Source organism: Syngnathus typhle, linkage group LG4 (assembly GCF_033458585.1).
Source record: "Syngnathus typhle isolate RoL2023-S1 ecotype Sweden linkage group LG4, RoL_Styp_1.0, whole genome shotgun sequence".
In the NCBI taxonomy this organism is placed as follows: domain Eukaryota; kingdom Metazoa; phylum Chordata; class Actinopteri; order Syngnathiformes; family Syngnathidae; genus Syngnathus; species Syngnathus typhle.
This window is the reverse complement of record NC_083741.1, coordinates 20220221-20236085: the sequence shown is the minus strand read 5'-3', so window position 1 is coordinate 20236085 and position 15865 is coordinate 20220221. Positions and strand designations below refer to the sequence as shown.

The window sequence follows — 15865 nt, the reverse complement described above, 5'->3', positions numbered from 1 at the left end:
ACAAACATAATCTACAGACTGGATTAGCGAGTCACAATGGGACAATTTTATTCTATCAAAATGATGGAAGAATTGAATTTATTCATATAAAGTCAAATTTAATGTTGGGATTTTATTATGACAAATTTTCATTGACAAATAATTGTGAAATTATTTCCACACAAACACAAAAGTATTTAGGAATAAAATGTCATTTGTTTGATTAAGACAATCCTATCTGTATTATGTCGCCTTTGTCGGGTTTGCGTGTTTGTGACAAACCTGCCCCCGTGGCGCCGGTCTGTGTCGAGACACGTTGCTGGCCTCGAGCGAAACGAAAGGACAGCAAACACCAAAAAAAAAAAAAAAGTGTACAAGACAACACGAGCAAACGCAACACTCGGAAATGCTTCAAAATTGCCCGCGGCCCAGCAAAACTAGACGAGAAAAATACATAAATAAATAAAAATAACCCCTTGAGATGCGTGATCTCTTTTCCGAGGGGGTCCCAGATATGTAATACTGGTGTTGCCTTACATCATATGTGCGGATAAACAAAGAACAGAAAATGGTGAATTAAATCGTTCAAATGCTTCATCATATTTTCCCATTTTTATTTCTAGATCAATACAGTTTTAGGAATATACCAAAATAAAATGACATTATTTCTCAAGTTTCTCGAAAGTGCTTTAAGGGGGGTTATTTTTTTTTTTTTTCTTAAAGCCACTTGCTGTCAAATGACATCACAGGCTCAGCTGAATGACCAATCACAGCTCACCTGAGAGACAACTATAATATGCTGGACAGCGGCCCTCGAGTACCGAAGCTGGACATTTGGTTTATTTGTTTCAGAGTTGACAAATCCAGTAACCAATTGGGGCAGAGCTTCTAAAATTGCAAAAAGTGGGGCATCAATTTGAATGGAGGCAATTTTTTTTGTTCAGGTGTGGCATTTTTAAATCATTTTAAGGCGGATTTGTATTTGTGTCATTTTCAAGGCTAATTAAGAGGGAGGAGCTATATGAAAGCAGTATGCAATGTGTGTTTGTGTGTTGGCCCATGGTGATCACGACGGGGGGGGTTGGATGGGTGGGGGCAACATGGTTGTCATGTAACAAGCGCCGCCTGACAGCTTAATTACCCACGCAAGCTAAAGATTTATCGGTTTATCAATCAGAGCTCCGGGGCACTGCCTTTTGCCCTGGGGACACAGGAGGCGGGGGCATTAGCGCAAACCCATTGGCCCATGTGACCCAGACATGCCTCAGCCCGGTCCTGGTCATGCCGGGGCACAGTCCCGAAGCTCCTACGCAAATGCAACAACACATTCTTTGCCTCTCATGACGTTTACACGCAACAGCGACACACAAAGCCAGCATGTGGACAGTCATGAGCCTTTTATCCAGCGACACTATGGCCCGGCTTATAAGGTTTTGTTTTTTTTATGCTGCTACCAAAAATTCCACCCATCTGGATGCAATTATGTTATTCTGAAATGATGTGTGTGTGTGTGTGTGTGTGTGTGTGCGCATAACCAGGTGGCACAAACACTCCCACGCAGTTTTTGCTCTGAGTGTTGCCTCGAGTCTTGCTTCGTAAGGCAATTTAGGGAAATGCTGCCCCCACGTGGAGACTACGCGGTAGGATAGTTGAGGAAGGGGGATGAGTGGTACCTGAAAGAACCTCCTCCGGGGTCATTGAGCTTGTTTTTTTGATTGCCGGAGATCTGGACAGCCAAGCCCACCGGACTCCTCCCTGCTTGGAAGGTGCCCACCTTCCCCATTGTGCCTAGTCAGTGAAGATTAGAAAACACTCAACATTTATATATTGTTTTTTTTTATCTAGTTCTAGAAATTAAAACCACATATGCTTAAAAATAATAAAGTGCTCTTTGTTTAATGACAATAAATATATTTTTTCTATTCTTCAAGGGTACTTTATATTTGTCCGGTTTAAAATTAGTCGCACTCTTTCAAGTTGGTGCAGTGTTGTATTTTATGACCACACAATACTTGAACGGGTTCTCTTCGCACTTTCAAAACCGCGTGCCACCTCCGAGACTTATTTTTTTTCTCTTCCCTCCTCCTCCTCCCCAGCGATGCACAAGGACTGCCAGAGTGAATTCAAACTTGATCTTAACAGGCATGTTCTTCGCCGTAGGGCAGAGAAAAAGTATTTTTAGAACGAACCCCGCATTCCAATTTGCGGGCATAAAACGACCTACAGATCCTTTCACTGCGGGCCATTTTGTATGAGGTAGATCAAATTTGTATGCGCCCCCTGATTACATAGACGCACACACAAAAATAGGTAAACGTGCGCTTGTTACGTCCACGGCACCTGAGAGGACTCCGCTAGTGGGCTTCCATGAATCAGTGTGAGTAAGTAAAGGCGGAGGAGGGAGGGCGAGAAAAAAAAAAAAAAAAAAAAGGAAAGCACCTGTTCTCTCGCTTGCTCTTTCGCCCGTTACACATTCGGCAAGCCCACCGAGAGGACGCTTCACTAATGGCTAAATGGCCCGTTTAGCCTCCCTCGCCACCGTGGCGTCGGGTCGGGTCAACTTTGAGTCACAACGCGGCGGCTGAGCAAGAATGCAAAATCGGGGCTTCCGGGGCGTTGAAAACACGGAGGTGACAAGTTTGATAAGTGAAGCGGATGTTTCACCTTGAGCTCTCATGGACGGCGTGATCATCACGGGCATCCGGACTTGTCCGCCCATGGCGCCTGTGGTCTTCAGACCCTGGGAGGAGACAAGTGAAGTGTTACGTTCAGTTTGCTTGAGATGATGAAAAACAGAGGTACAGTTACAAAGTGGGGTCATAAATTACAGTGGAACCTCTGACGTTGCAAAAATTCTAATTGGAGCAAAATTGTCGAGAATACTCCAAAAAAAAAAAAAAACTTTTTTTTATTCTGGGTATAACTTTATTTCTATTTATTCAAAGTCAGCTTTTACAACCTAACTGGAAATTGTATGTAAATTAGAACATGCCATAGTTGCACTCACCTCAGAAAACAACTATTTAACAACAATCAAATGAAAATCAGTAATCAGTTTCATTTCATTGAGTTTATTGTGCGGCATTCGTAACTCGCTAATTAAGTGTCAGACTCACAAAATGAGACTGAATGACTAAGTAATGATGTAATTAGCAAAATGTTGTCATTTAACTCATTACTTTGTTATCACAAATATTACAATTTGAGGGGGTAATTTTTCATTTTTCATTGTTTTTATTTATTTGTTTGTTTGGCTGGTGGGATGGTTGACTTGGTTAAGTTAATCGGTGGTTGGCTAGTTGGTCGTTTGTTACATCTTGGAAAGTCTGGACTTAGGGCGGGTGTGCAGATTGAAGATTTGTGTGCATCTCTACATAAAATAATGGCAAGATAACAAGAGATCAAGATGATGGTAAAAAAAAATATATATATATATTGAAGGAGGAGGAGGAGGAAGGCAGGCGGGCATTTTTGCAATGGCGGGTTGTTAGGAGACACTTCCTTCCCGTGTAGTGCCACGGGTCAGGCCTGGGGCTCAGCCATCCATTCCTTAGCACTTTGCTTCTCACTGCAATTTTTTTTTTCGCCTTGTTTTCCATTCTCTGACATGTGCTATATTACTGTTTAAGGGGTGAAAGGGGTGAAAGGGGGGGGGGGGGGGGTAAAAAAAATATATATAATAAAAAAATAAATAAATAAAACAAGACGACAAAGCAAAGGCCATTTTTCCCAGAGATGCACCGTGGGCAAGGAATTCATTCAGCACAGAAAGCAAAGCACCTCGGGTCAGCCGGCGACACACTTACAAGGTACAAAGCTTAGCAACTATACTTTCTCCCGCGTTTTAAATCATATATACACGTATTCTTCTTAGTGCACCTACAGCATGTTGGATTTTTGATTTCATTTACTTTCACGCTTCCAAATAATTGAGAAAAACATGACCTGTGCAATTATTGGAAGATTTACTTATTAACAAGAAAAACTGATATTTTAAAAAAATAAATAAATAAAGGCCTTGGCAGGGATTCTAGGGAGGCAAAACACTGCCTGGTTTTCCCATTCGACTTTTTTATTTTTGCCTTCAACTAATGAGATGCGAGAAGCAGATAGGAGTGTGTCAACCCATTTCTAAAACATTTGATTAAAACAAAAATGGAGTTAGGTTATATCCGACTTCAAGCCAAGTGCCTGAGAAATGGATCCCCACATTACTGTGTGAAGAGAAAGAATTTTTTTTGGCCTAATTCAACCAACCACTGAAGTGCCGCAGGCGGTCATTTGCTGTTTTGTGTGATAGCTTATGTTGTGTATTGGTGTTATCGGGTGGATGTGAGTGTGTGTGTGTGTGAGCGAGAGAGTGAGAGCAAAAGAGAGAGATAGAGAGACCAGAGGCATGTTCTGGACATGGACTGCGGCCCGCCACATTGCTTTAAAATTGACCCGGGGCTGACCTAGTTACCTTGCTTCACCTACCGCCGCTTAATGGAGGGAGGGAGAAAGATGAGCGAGTGATGCCGGAGAAGATACAGCCCAAGTGTGTGTGTGCGTTGGTAAAATTGGAAGACCGACAGAGAAGCCCCTGTCTTTGCCCGGACCAGACCAGTCTGACCTCACTTGGCACCCCAACAATTGTACTGAATGAGGTGTACGTTCAATATTCATACCGTGGCAGCTGCATGGCCCATGGTCCCATGGGGTAGCGCACCAGTCCCCGGAGTGGGCCCGACGCTGTTGGGGGGCCGTACGTGGACGGCCGGCCCGCTTGCGATGGCCGTCGTTGCTGGTTTGATGCCCTGCTGCGGCGGCTGGATCAGCAACTGCTGACTGTTGAGCAAAGACAGCCGCAGGGCTGGGAGGCTCTTCTGTAGACGGGTGGGACGAGAACAAACTAGATTTCCGTCCACAAAACAAAGCGACACAACAAATCTATCAATCTTGTGTTTTGATACGCTCTGTTTGTTATTAGTTGTGTTGCATCGCTGTGTTATCTTTTTTGCGCACACACACACAAGTATTTTCCGGCCAAATTTTGGATGCCAGCAACTTAACATTGCATGACAACATGTGTTTGTAGTTGGATCGGGCGCTCGGCTGCCTTGATGTGACGCTCATCATGCTTGGCTGGAGAAACCTGCCGGCGACTGGCAGGCACGGCTGCCGGGCCGACTGTCACACACAGTCAGAAATCAGGCCAGGGGGCGGCTGTGTGCCGATGTTCCTGAGTGTGTGTGTGTGTCAGGCTTAGCCATTTGTAGCCTTAGCGTAAAGGGAATGCTACTTCAGGGGGGTTTCAAATGAAGAAAAAGAGGAACCAGGTAGTCTTTGAAGGTAGGTGCCGACTGAATGTAATTGGGAAGTCTGAATAAATCCACGTCCCCATTTTGTAAGAGGGTTTGCACACTTCATTGTATGAAATACTGTTTGATATCGATATATATATTTTATAAAAAAAAAAATGCTGTCCACCATCATGTGGTGGAGAGTTAGTCCGAAATGCCGGACCCACCTTAAGAAAGGGCACCAGGTAAGGCTGTGGCGACGACTTGAGCTCCGTCTGCAGCCGGCTGGTGAACTCCTCCGGTTCAATCTTGGCATCCTGATTTTTTTTTTTAACACCGCAACAAAACAATGAATCACATGTCAATGAGACACACAAAATGATGTCAACATGGAAGATCTTAATCCCAGCACTCATATTGTCCTCTTCCAACTTATCAGGTATTGATGATAAAAAAAAAAACAGTTTTATGGCGCCATCTACAGGTTAGAAGTGCTCAGTGCGTAAAACTCAATGACAAGAGAGCCTTGTCATAAAAAGTTTTCAGGTTTCAATATCTTCTCACCAGCAGGTCTTGCACCAGAGCTTTGACGTTCTTGGAGGTTTCCGGTGACGGGGAATTGTGCGACGCCAGCTTGATGAGCGTGGCGAGGAAGTTTTTACACTTCTTCACGTTCTCCTGCATCTCCTGTCGGACGGACACGAGACAATCCCATTGGAATTTTTGAATTGTACAAAAATTAAATCATGCAATGCTGTTGACTTTTTTTTTTTCGTTGCTATTTTGTAATGTTATGCTACGTATGTTATACTATCCTTCACGTTCTAATGAGGTTACGCAACACAATGTCGACGTATGTTAGCGTTGGCGGTTACGTTGCGCGACATCCGTGCTGTGATGATTCGGCTCCATGTTTTTCTGCCGCACATCTGTTTGTCGTCCGCATGAGGCTGTGTGTGTGTCTGTGTGTGTGTGTCTGCTTCAACATATCCTTGGGTTGGTGTTCCTCGTGTGAATGTACAAACGCAAACGCGCGTGGGCACGTGTGAGACCCTTTGTGTGCGGCCAGCTGCGAGAGGGGGGGGGGGGGGGGGGCTTGTGACACAGCCAGCCTGCTGGCAGCTGTGACAGCACTCACACAGGAGAGATAGAAAAAGAAAAAAGGCGAAAGAGAGAGAGCACTGCCGAAGTGGGCTTAAAGGAAAAAGGGGATGAAAGGAGGAATACGTGACACTTAATTGAAGAGAAAATGTTTCCCAACGGAAAATGAAACTCAAAACACGAAAAATCCTATCCTGCCTTCATTTACAATATGAAATGTCATTTTTATGGGACGAGTCTGCAGTGAGAGAACCTGGGACACGACAGGAGCTCCAGGGGCCACGGCGATGCCCGTCGTCTGCGGGGGTTGCGAGGCGGTCTGGGCCGGCTGCGCCTGGGGTGCGGAAACCGCGGGGGTCTGCTGCGGAGCCGTCACCGCCACGGCCGGCGCCACGGGGCCCTTCTGCAAAGAGACGAGAGAGAGGAGATAAATAGGACGTGACGCCTGGCTGCCGGCAAGGCCACGGAGAAGAGGAGGCGGACGCCGCGGCGTTCCTGTCACATCTGGCGCGGCGACTTCTTGGACGTCACTTAACACGGTGCTTCTCAGAACTGGGATCCACGAGCCGCAGCTTGGAGGTCCAAAAATCATTTGCATGCATTTATTGCGCTGTATCATTTTTTTTTTCTATTATTACATTCAGATTTTTGCGAACCTATCCGACAATTTCAAAGTCGAAACATAAAGACAGTTCTCTCACTGGACGTAGTGCGGGACAGGAGGTAACGAAGGAAGGAGCGGAGGAAGAGGAAGAAGAAGAAGAGGAGGTGGTCTGGAGGGCAGGGCTGGGAGGAGCAGGAGAGGGAGACGCCGCCACCTTGGCTGGGGTCAGAGCACATTGTCTGGTGGTCTGAGAGGTTGCTGGAGACTGTCAGAAGCAGAAGGAGAGACAAGGGAAGAAAGAGGAGAAACATCAAGATGTCCGTCGCGGACAGTAAGCCATTGTACTCAACCCCATTTGCAAACTCGCTTGCAGTACTCGATAAGACTACAGCCACTTGTTGCTAAGCAACCAATTAGCGTACTTTCCCACGTTAAGCCTATACTCAACACGACAGTTTGTGGCATCTATGGATCTACTTCATGTGCACACAAATAGGCACGGTGAAGAAGTAGCATGGTGAGGGAGGAGGGAGTTCCCCCCCCCCCCCCCTTCCGCTAAAAGTTTAACAGGATTCAAAAGCGCCCGGAGAAAGTTTGCACGAGTGGGGTTGATGATGATGGTGTGCATCCCACCGCCAGCGGCGCCACCCTGTCGCCGCGTCTCGCTGCTTCTACCTCAGTGTTGAGCCTTTTAAAATAATCAAGCAGCAGGCTGATGAATGATTGAGGAGGTTATGGATGGAGGGAAGGAAGGAAGGAAGATTGCGACGCCTTCCTCTTCTCCCCTCGGGCGTCGCGGGAAGACTGACAGGCCTGACAGCTCAGGGAATAAACACCATACCCTTCTTATTCCCACCAACCTCGACCCTGCTCGTGCTTTTCCTGGCACACTTGCATTGCGTAAAGAGACCAAGGGGATGAATACAATAAGGATTTATTATTTATGGCCATTTAATTACTAGGCACCTATAATATTATTTCGATTTTTTTATCCTCCTACATTTCTGTATAAAATCAATTTAATAACTGGACATTTCAATTGACACTGTTACAGAGTTTACAAATAGTAATATAATGTAGCATACTATATTGTCCCTCTCATTGTTAGCAAAATAATCGATTTAACAATACGTTTATTCGGGCTTGGTGTCATGTTGCCGAAGAAGTCACGCATAACAAAAAAAGCATTTTATTGACGTAGTCGCTGGGGTATGACTTTGGCATTATATTACAATTATACACTAAATTTAAAAATAATTGTTTGTCATTTGGTAGTCTAAATGCCATAAGGTGTATCATCATCATTATTATAAGAAACATGTGGAGTACAGTAGTTCAGTTGGGAGTGCCAAACGAGGTAAAAACGGTAAAATGCTGCCCTCTAGTGTCGGTTGCATGTGCTCACAGCGATTAAATGTACAATTGCAAATTTTAAATGTATTTATTTTTTGTTGTTGTCTGCATGACCTGAAAGTAGAATAATATTTAAATGAGCTACAGACCAATCCTCCCTCTCTCACCTCAGCTAATACCTCCATTTTGGATTAATTTGCCAAAGTACTTCATCCGTCGCGATAAATTTGTTTTTCCATTAATGAATGGCCCTAATGAGAAATTTAGAAACTTGGCCTTAAAAATCACTGATTGCAAAATTAATCTCAACATGAATCCTTACACATGTCTTGCTTATTGTGAAACAAGTGGGGCTGAGTGAGGTGAATTTTGCTCTACTTAATACCTGTGAGTTCATTTAAATACGCAACAGCATTTAAGCATTTTTCCCAATATTAACTTGTCTCCACAGGTGATAAGTAAAGCTCCATCAATAATTCAGCGGTTAACCCCAGAAGGTCCCCCCGTGATGTTAATCCTCTTTTTAATCACAGCCTATTTATTCGACACATAAAATAATATTAATTTGCTATAATTATATCACAATTAGAGGGCGGAAAAGTGCCGCGCCCAGAGTAATGAAAAGGCAGCCACGTTGAGAATGCTAAAGGAATGCTAAAATGTTACCTCTCGATTATGACTCATTATTTGGACTTGTTGTATTCCCTTTGAGAACATTTGAGAAAATGAAAAGTACACTTTACCTGCGGAGTGCTGACTCTGAAGGATGGCCCCGTAGTGGGAGTGGCGGGCCGCGGAGTGATGTTATTCTGGGCCTGGACCTGACCCTGAGCTTGCGCCTGAGCCTGCGCCTGTGCCTGAGCCAACGCCTGCTGAGGAACCAACACCAGCTGGCCCAGCTCGGTCCGTACCAGCACCATGCCTGAGGAAGCACGGGGACATTGATTAGAGAAAATTATTGGGGGGTGCAAAGACAAGCTGGAGGGGCAGTGGGGGGGGCAGCAGCTAGTATGCACTCACAACCATACCAGATCAAATTGAGGAAATCCAAACATCTTTTTATTTAATGAGTAGCTTTTTATTTATTTATAGGCTTTTGGGCTGATTCTAAGACTAAAAAGATATTTCCCCCAATTTTCATGATTTTAATTTACTCTGTTGTGAACCGTGGAGCCTCCATCATTATTGCGCATCCCAGGTTGAACTGGCCTTTTATTTGGGGGAAATAAAATGTTGACGTGCATCCATCAGAAACATTACTTGTGAAGTAACAGCACGTACATGCATGTAGTCGTATTCAAAACACCATTGCGCATAGCGAATTAGCTACATCAACAAAGCCAGCCTCTAACTATGGGATGTCCTCGCTAACAAAATATGTTTGGCGCGATGTCATACTCGTACGTAAATATGACTGCATATGGAGAAAGAAAAGGCATGGCGAGTAAAGTACAACCTTCAACCTTTCCTATTGCTTGCCTGTTTCAAGCTAGATGTTCAAGCACCTGGATGCTGTGAGCCTTACCGGTCGGGATGGTGAACCCAGGTGGCAGCTGGATGGTGGTCTGCTGCTGGGGCGGTCTGACAATGAGCTGGGGCGCAACGATCCTCTGAGGTGCGGCCAGACCGGGCCGGGTGGCTGCCTGCGTGGTTGGCGAGGCTGCGGCTGGGGCGGCTGGGGCGACTGGGATGGCTGGGACGGCGGGGGCGACAGTGACGGCAGGGGTCGTGGGGGCGGCGCTGGTGGGTCGGACCGTGCTGATCGTGGTGGTCACTGATGTGGTCTGACCGCCGACGCTGCTTGTCGTCACTGAGACGGCTGCGATAGTGGTGGTGGTGGTGGCCGTAGTAGCGCTTGTGGTTAAAGGTTGAGTTACTGCGGTAGTGCTGGCGGTCGGTGTTGTTGTCACGGCAACGGAGGAAACAGTGTTTATAACAGAGCTCGTAGTGACACTTGTGGACTGACATTCGTTGGGAGTCCCTGCAGGTTCTGTGGCGCTTTTAGTGTGGTTCTCCTGTGCAGGTGGCGAGGAGGTTAAGGAGGAGGCCGCTGGGGGCGAAGTGACAGGGGGCGTCTGAGCACCTTGCTGAGACAACGCCGACGCACTGGTACCGTTCTGGGCTATGCTGGCCACGATGTGACTGGGGAGTCTCTGCAAAGCGATGGTGGGGGTGCCTCGATCCAGGGTAATGGCCGACTGACTCGCAGATAGGCTGGCGTTGGCGACTGTTAAAGTCGGCGTACTGCTAGCTGAGGTGCTCGCCGGCGGCGGGAGGTCGGTGGGGCTGCCGCAGGCATCGTCGCCCCCCGCCGCGGGGCTGCTGCCGCTGCCTCGGTTGGTCACGGCGGCACCGTTCAAACTCTTAATCCGAGCCGAGAAGGTCCGTCGCGGGGCGCCAAAGCGTCGTTTTGAAGCGTCCGCGATAGGCTCATCGGAGTCCGGGGAAGACTTCGTGGGCTGGTCGGAGGTGGTAGCGGTGCTGATGCTGCTGGCCGGCGGGGAAGTTGACACGCCAGACGCGGGCAGTGTTGTGATGGATGCTCCATGTGATTGAGAGCTGCTGTTACTGGCGGATGCGGCAGGGGTCTCACCGGACGAAAGCGGGCTGTCCTGGGAAGGAGATGTGACAGTTTTTTCCGTGGAGTTTAGATCCTGGCGCATGTCGGGTTTATTACGGCGCCCTTGTTGTTGTTGATCTACTGTTGTGGAGCCCAGCGGAGCTGGTAGCGTTTTCCCCAAGTGATGGTTAGCGGGGGCAACTGAGCCAGCGCCTCGGCTCTCGTCGCTTTTTGCCGTCGCGTTGCTCTGGCCGGTCAGCTGAGACTCCAGAGAGCCCACTAAGTCGCTCACAGCCTTCTCATCTACCTCGGAAAATAGCATATCTTCCAGGGGATCGGAGGCGCCCGCCATCTCTGATCTCCGATTGCTGTCTTTTTCTTTTTACTGTACGCATGCGTGTTACTAGGCATTGTGGGAATGAGTCTGACGTCATTAGATTTTTATTTTTTGGAGGCGAAATGGTCGTATTTCTGATTCTTTTCCACTCTTGATGTATTAATACAGCCGAAAGATGCACATAGGAGTATATATAATGTTCATTGATTCATTGATTCATTGAAAGGTAGAAAGCAGAGGGAAGAGTCCCTTGTCAGCTCCTTCACTTCCCGGACGTTGAAGGGATGCTACCAAGCCGCGGTTAAAATGTCGGAAAAAAGTCGGTACCGATACCGCGGTCGGTCATACGAGTGAATGGTTTCTTTTAATGTTCGTAAATATACATATAGTACCAATGTTTTATTTCTGTATTTGCGAGCAGACAATATGGGGGCAGGACGAAGGGATCTCGTAGAATGTCGCGATACATGGAAACAGCTTGAATCTTGCCTTCTTATTTCTTCTTATTTTGTCTTCGCAATACTCATCCGGTGCAACTAAAGTTCTCATTAGTGTGTGGAAATTAATGAAGTTGCAAAAGGAAAAAAAAAAGAAAAAAAGCCGTGGGTGTCACTTTGGAAGCCGCGCCAGTTCTCCTCCCACAATCCTTTGCGGTGGTTGAAAATAACTAACACGGCCATGTCGTGTCGTAGAAATCAATTTGGAAACGGACGAGAGAAACTCATTTCTTCACTTACTCTCTCCGGCTAAATTGCCTCGGAATCGCCGTCCTGCGTGTTGTAATCTCGACGCCTCTATTGAGAGAGAAGCATTTCCGAGCCAAACGCGTGCGCGAGTGATTACAAGGGTGTCAAAATGAGCGGAGGAGGGACGCCGTATATCGGTAGCAAAATTAGCCTCATCTCCAAGGCCGAGATTCGCTACGAAGGAATTTTGTACACCATAGACACCGAGAACTCCACCGTAGCTCTCGCCAAAGGTAAACCCGATTATCTAACGCACGTCTTTTATTTCTCAAAGTCACCTAAACAACCGACTTAGTCGACATTGATAAGCAATGATGTCGAGGGGTTTTCTCGCAGTTAGCCAGCTAGCTCACCAGCTAATGCGTGCCCTTTGTTTATGTTGTGTTGGCGCTATCTTTCATGTTCCGAGTCAGAAATGACTTACGGAAACTTTCTAGCCACATTCAAAGTAGCGCCTCGTGAACAACTTTAGGAGGTTTTGGACTCCAAACGGTTGAGTAGTTTTACTGGTTAGCCGTAATGATTTGACTTGCTTTATGATGACATTTTGTGCGCTATACGCGCACACAAAATTGCGCAACTTGGGTTCATTGAAAATGACCATGCTCGTTTCTCCAAACAGTTCGCTCGTTCGGGACTGAAGACAGGCCCACTGAAAGGCCCATCCCACCCCGGGATGAGGTCTTTGAGTACATCATCTTCAGGGGCAGTGACATTAAGGACTTGACTGTATGCGAGCCTCCTAAGGCGACCAGCAGCCTGCCTCAAGACCCAGCCATCGTTCAGGTGAACCAACAGCATCCGTCCGTGGTGGCAGGTGGTGGCAGTATCATATGTAACAATCTCGGCACTTACGGTTGCAGTCGTCCCTCGGATCGGGCGGTGCGGCGGGCCCGTCGGCGCCATTCCAGTCTGCTGGTGCGTACGCTCCCTTCAGCAGGGCCCCGGTGCAAAGCTATGGACAGTTTGGCGGTGCTCCGCAGTTTGGCGCACCTGGGGGTAAGGAGATGTTTTTTTCTTTGCATGACATTAACCAGGTGCTGTCAGGGAGATGTAAAACCAAATATTTCCATTAAAACTAGAAAGAAATTTAAGTTGTTTTATAACAGGGCGCATCAGTCCTGAGTTGGACCCTCTCGCAAAGAGCTCCGCCCTGAATCAGGCCACGCAGGCACCCTCCTCGGCCGCCCCTGCGTCGTCGCTCGGACATAGAAGTCAGGTGGCAGGCTCGGCACCTCGACCTATCGGGACCTCCGTTGGCAACCTGAAGCCCCCCGACCTCCTGGAGAGGAAGGGTGAGTGCTGAAATCGCCGCACTTGAGTCCTTCGAGGTTGTCTCTGGTGTACAAAAGTTTTGTCTGTGTGCTTTAGCTCCCGAAGTGGCCAAAGTGGCAACTCAAGGGGATCATGAGCATACTGCCGTTGAAAACCGCGACCCGAACAGGCGTCAAGGAGGTGTGTACTTTGCATAATCAGTTAGTCTGCCGTATCGACCCACGTGTTGATTGACAGGTCAGTGCTACCTGTCGGCGAGCGCCCAGCCGGTGCGTCGCGGGCGCGGCAGGGGCAGCCGCAGCAGGGGCAAAGTGAACGTGCGCCGGGATGGGATGATGAAGTTTGAGGAGGACTTTGACTTTGAGACGGCCAACGCTCAGTTCCACAAGGACGACATCGACAAAGAACTGCAGACCAAGCTCAAGCTTAAAGGTGACGTGCGCAATCCAACTAAACACGCTCTTTTGTGCTATCTTTCTTTTATCTCTTTTTTTTTATCCGCAGACGACAAGGTAGAAAAGACGCCAAACGGCGAAGAAGCCGACCCGGAACATCCAAGTACGGAGGCGCCAGTCGAGGAAGAGGAGGCGGCGATACCTCCCTGTTACTACGACAAGACCAAGTCCTTCTTTGACAACCTGTCCTGCAACGACTCCAAGTAATTAAGAAACGATACGATCTTACCAAATTTAATCATCTGACCGAAAAAGTTCACAATTTTACCATTAATTCAAATCGGAAAAGTGTCACGTGCAAGTCACACTGTATAATTTTCTTTGAATGTCAAAAAATATATTCTGTTTTAGAACTAACAGCAAAAATGTTTTGCACAAACATTTCTGTTTTGCTTCATACACTCGTCCAATGTTTTATTTTTTTGTTTTTTAGTAAATCGCATGATGGAGGATTCTCAAGGTAAGTGGCACGTTTAGTAGCGTTTTAGTCGTTAACCCCCCACACCCCCCCCCCCCCCCCCCGATATCGCTGATGGTGTGCGTTTTGCGTGGCAGAGAGCGGAGGTCGACCTGGGCGGAGGAGCGGCGGATGAACGCCGAGACATTCGGCATCCCGCTGAGGCACCACCGCGGCCGAGGAGGGTACCGCGGCGGAAGAGGCTACATGGCGCCCCGCGGGGGGCGGGGCCGGCCAGCCGGCCGAGGCTCCTTTGGCCCTCCTCGGGGGGCGCCGCCCGGATTCCGAGGCGGCTACCGTGGCGGAAGAGGAGGCCGCGAGTTCTCCGACTTTGAATATGCGGTAGATCTCAAATTCATGACGGTAGAATTAGTGTATTAAAAAGCCCATTTACAATGGAAGTATAAGTTTGAATTTGACGGTGTACAAAATGGAGTTTGATTCCGTTGTTATTTTGTGTTTCAGAAGGACAACAAGGTGGCGGCGTAATCCTGCCCACTTGGATGACGACCAATCGTAGCTCTTTGAAAACATGTTCTTGGGTCCCAACATTTGCCAGGAAGGGAGAAGACACGGCGGCGTGCCAGCTTCATTTTTTTTCTTCTTCCATTTTGAGTTACGAGCGGTGTAAAATAAGTGGAGTCGGTCGGTACGCCGACCGGCCTTAGATAGCTTTATTTTTTCCTCTTTCGTTTCAATTCCATTTTGAACATTACATCCTGTTGAGACAGCCTGAAGGAAACCAAATTTTGAGCGCATTTGCTTGGCCAAATGCGTGCTGAGCAGTCCACTATTAACTTTTTTTTTTTCCCCCCTCCTCCTCCTTTCAAGAGCGCTTTGAATATAGTTAGCCAAAAAGTTTGCATTCTGCTCCTCGGTAAGCCACTTTCACTCAGAAAAAGTTCAATATTTTTTGTGAAGCTTTTTGTTTCGTTTTTTTCTCAAACAAAAAGGGACAGCAACTGGATATGTGACGTGAATGATTAGTATTTTCGTTTTTTCGGCTCCACTTTGTATTAGGGAGTGCCTTCAATGTGGGGTGGGTGGGTGTTTTGGGGATTTTTCTACAGCTCTCCCTTTAATGTTGATGCTTTCTAGCAAGTGTATTGATAAAACAGCACGAGCAGGTGATGTTGCAAACAATGTAACTTAGAAGAATGGACATTGAATAATACATGAAGAGCAAATAAACCATTATGTTTAAGTTAATGTTGCACATTTGAGCCCGACACTGCATGATGACCGACCGCTCCGTCTATTTTGAAACCAGCCCAAGACGGGGGACATCCATTGAGAACCATCTGCAACTGTTTAGTTTCGTAAGTTTGTTACTTCCTCTGAGCTTCTGGAACATTTTGAAAAACCAAGGAATTGTTTTTTTTTGTCCTTGAAAGCATCAGTAAAAATTGAATTTTTACAATTAAAAAAATAAAGGATTCAAAAGTGTATTTAATAATGTTGCTGTTGTTTTATTTGAGGTTACATGTAAAATGCGGGGCAAGTTACGGTCATGCCGTAAGAATATTTTCAAGTATTAAAAATCATTATTAGAACAGTTCATCTAACCCTAGTGAATGCACTTTGGTTGGTATGAGAGGTTTTAACATAAATTTTAAATATTTAAATGAAAATTTAAAGGAATGACAAAGATCGCTGGTAAGGCCAGGGTTACTTGAAAATATTTCACAATATTTATTGAGAATTTGGTTGAGACTA

At 46.7% G+C, this 15865-nt stretch overlaps 2 protein-coding genes across 3 annotated transcripts in view; one reads left to right on the top strand and one right to left on the bottom strand.

Annotated features, from left to right (window-relative positions):
* Positions 1-11269, bottom strand: part of LOC133152389 (transcription initiation factor TFIID subunit 4-like) — a 47748-nt gene extending 36479 nt beyond the window's left edge. The window contains exons 1-9 of one of the 2 annotated variants that reach the window (XM_061275938.1): positions 9845-11269; positions 9063-9241; positions 7064-7231; positions 6616-6765; positions 5826-5948; positions 5489-5578; positions 4647-4844; positions 2644-2719; positions 1653-1767 (exon numbers count right to left, since the gene is read on the bottom strand). In XM_061275938.1, the coding sequence (XP_061131922.1) occupies positions 1653-1767; positions 2644-2719; positions 4647-4844; positions 5489-5578; positions 5826-5948; positions 6616-6765; positions 7064-7231; positions 9063-9241; positions 9845-11231 (2486 nt within the window). In that variant the 5' untranslated portion in view covers positions 11232-11269. The remainder of the gene's footprint in view (positions 1-1652; positions 1768-2643; positions 2720-4646; positions 4845-5488; positions 5579-5825; positions 5949-6615; positions 6766-7063; positions 7232-9062; positions 9242-9844) is intronic. The other variant, XM_061275939.1, reaches the window with a different exon arrangement.
* A 582-nt stretch (positions 11270-11851) lies between these two features.
* On the top strand, positions 11852-15597 carry lsm14ab (LSM14A mRNA processing body assembly factor b). The gene is made up of 10 exons (XM_061275937.1): positions 11852-12195; positions 12585-12748; positions 12826-12961; positions 13072-13257; positions 13334-13417; positions 13475-13669; positions 13742-13895; positions 14126-14152; positions 14248-14491; positions 14615-15597. The coding sequence occupies exons 1-10, from the start codon at positions 12072-12074 to the stop codon at positions 14636-14638; spliced, it is 1338 nt and encodes a 445-aa protein (XP_061131921.1). The 5' UTR covers positions 11852-12071; the 3' UTR covers positions 14639-15597.
* The last annotated feature ends 268 nt before the right edge of the window (positions 15598-15865 follow it).

Coding starts and splice junctions, on each gene's coding strand:
- lsm14ab (XM_061275937.1), top strand. CDS start 12,072: ATGAGCGGAGGAGGGACGCCGTATATCGGTAGCAAAATTAGCCTCATC. Junction 13,258..13,333: donor CGACCTCCTGGAGAGGAAGG/GTGAGTGCTGAA, acceptor TGTGTGCTTTAG/CTCCCGAAGTGGCCAAAGTG. Junction 14,153..14,247: donor CATGATGGAGGATTCTCAAG/GTAAGTGGCACG, acceptor TTTGCGTGGCAG/AGAGCGGAGGTCGACCTGGG.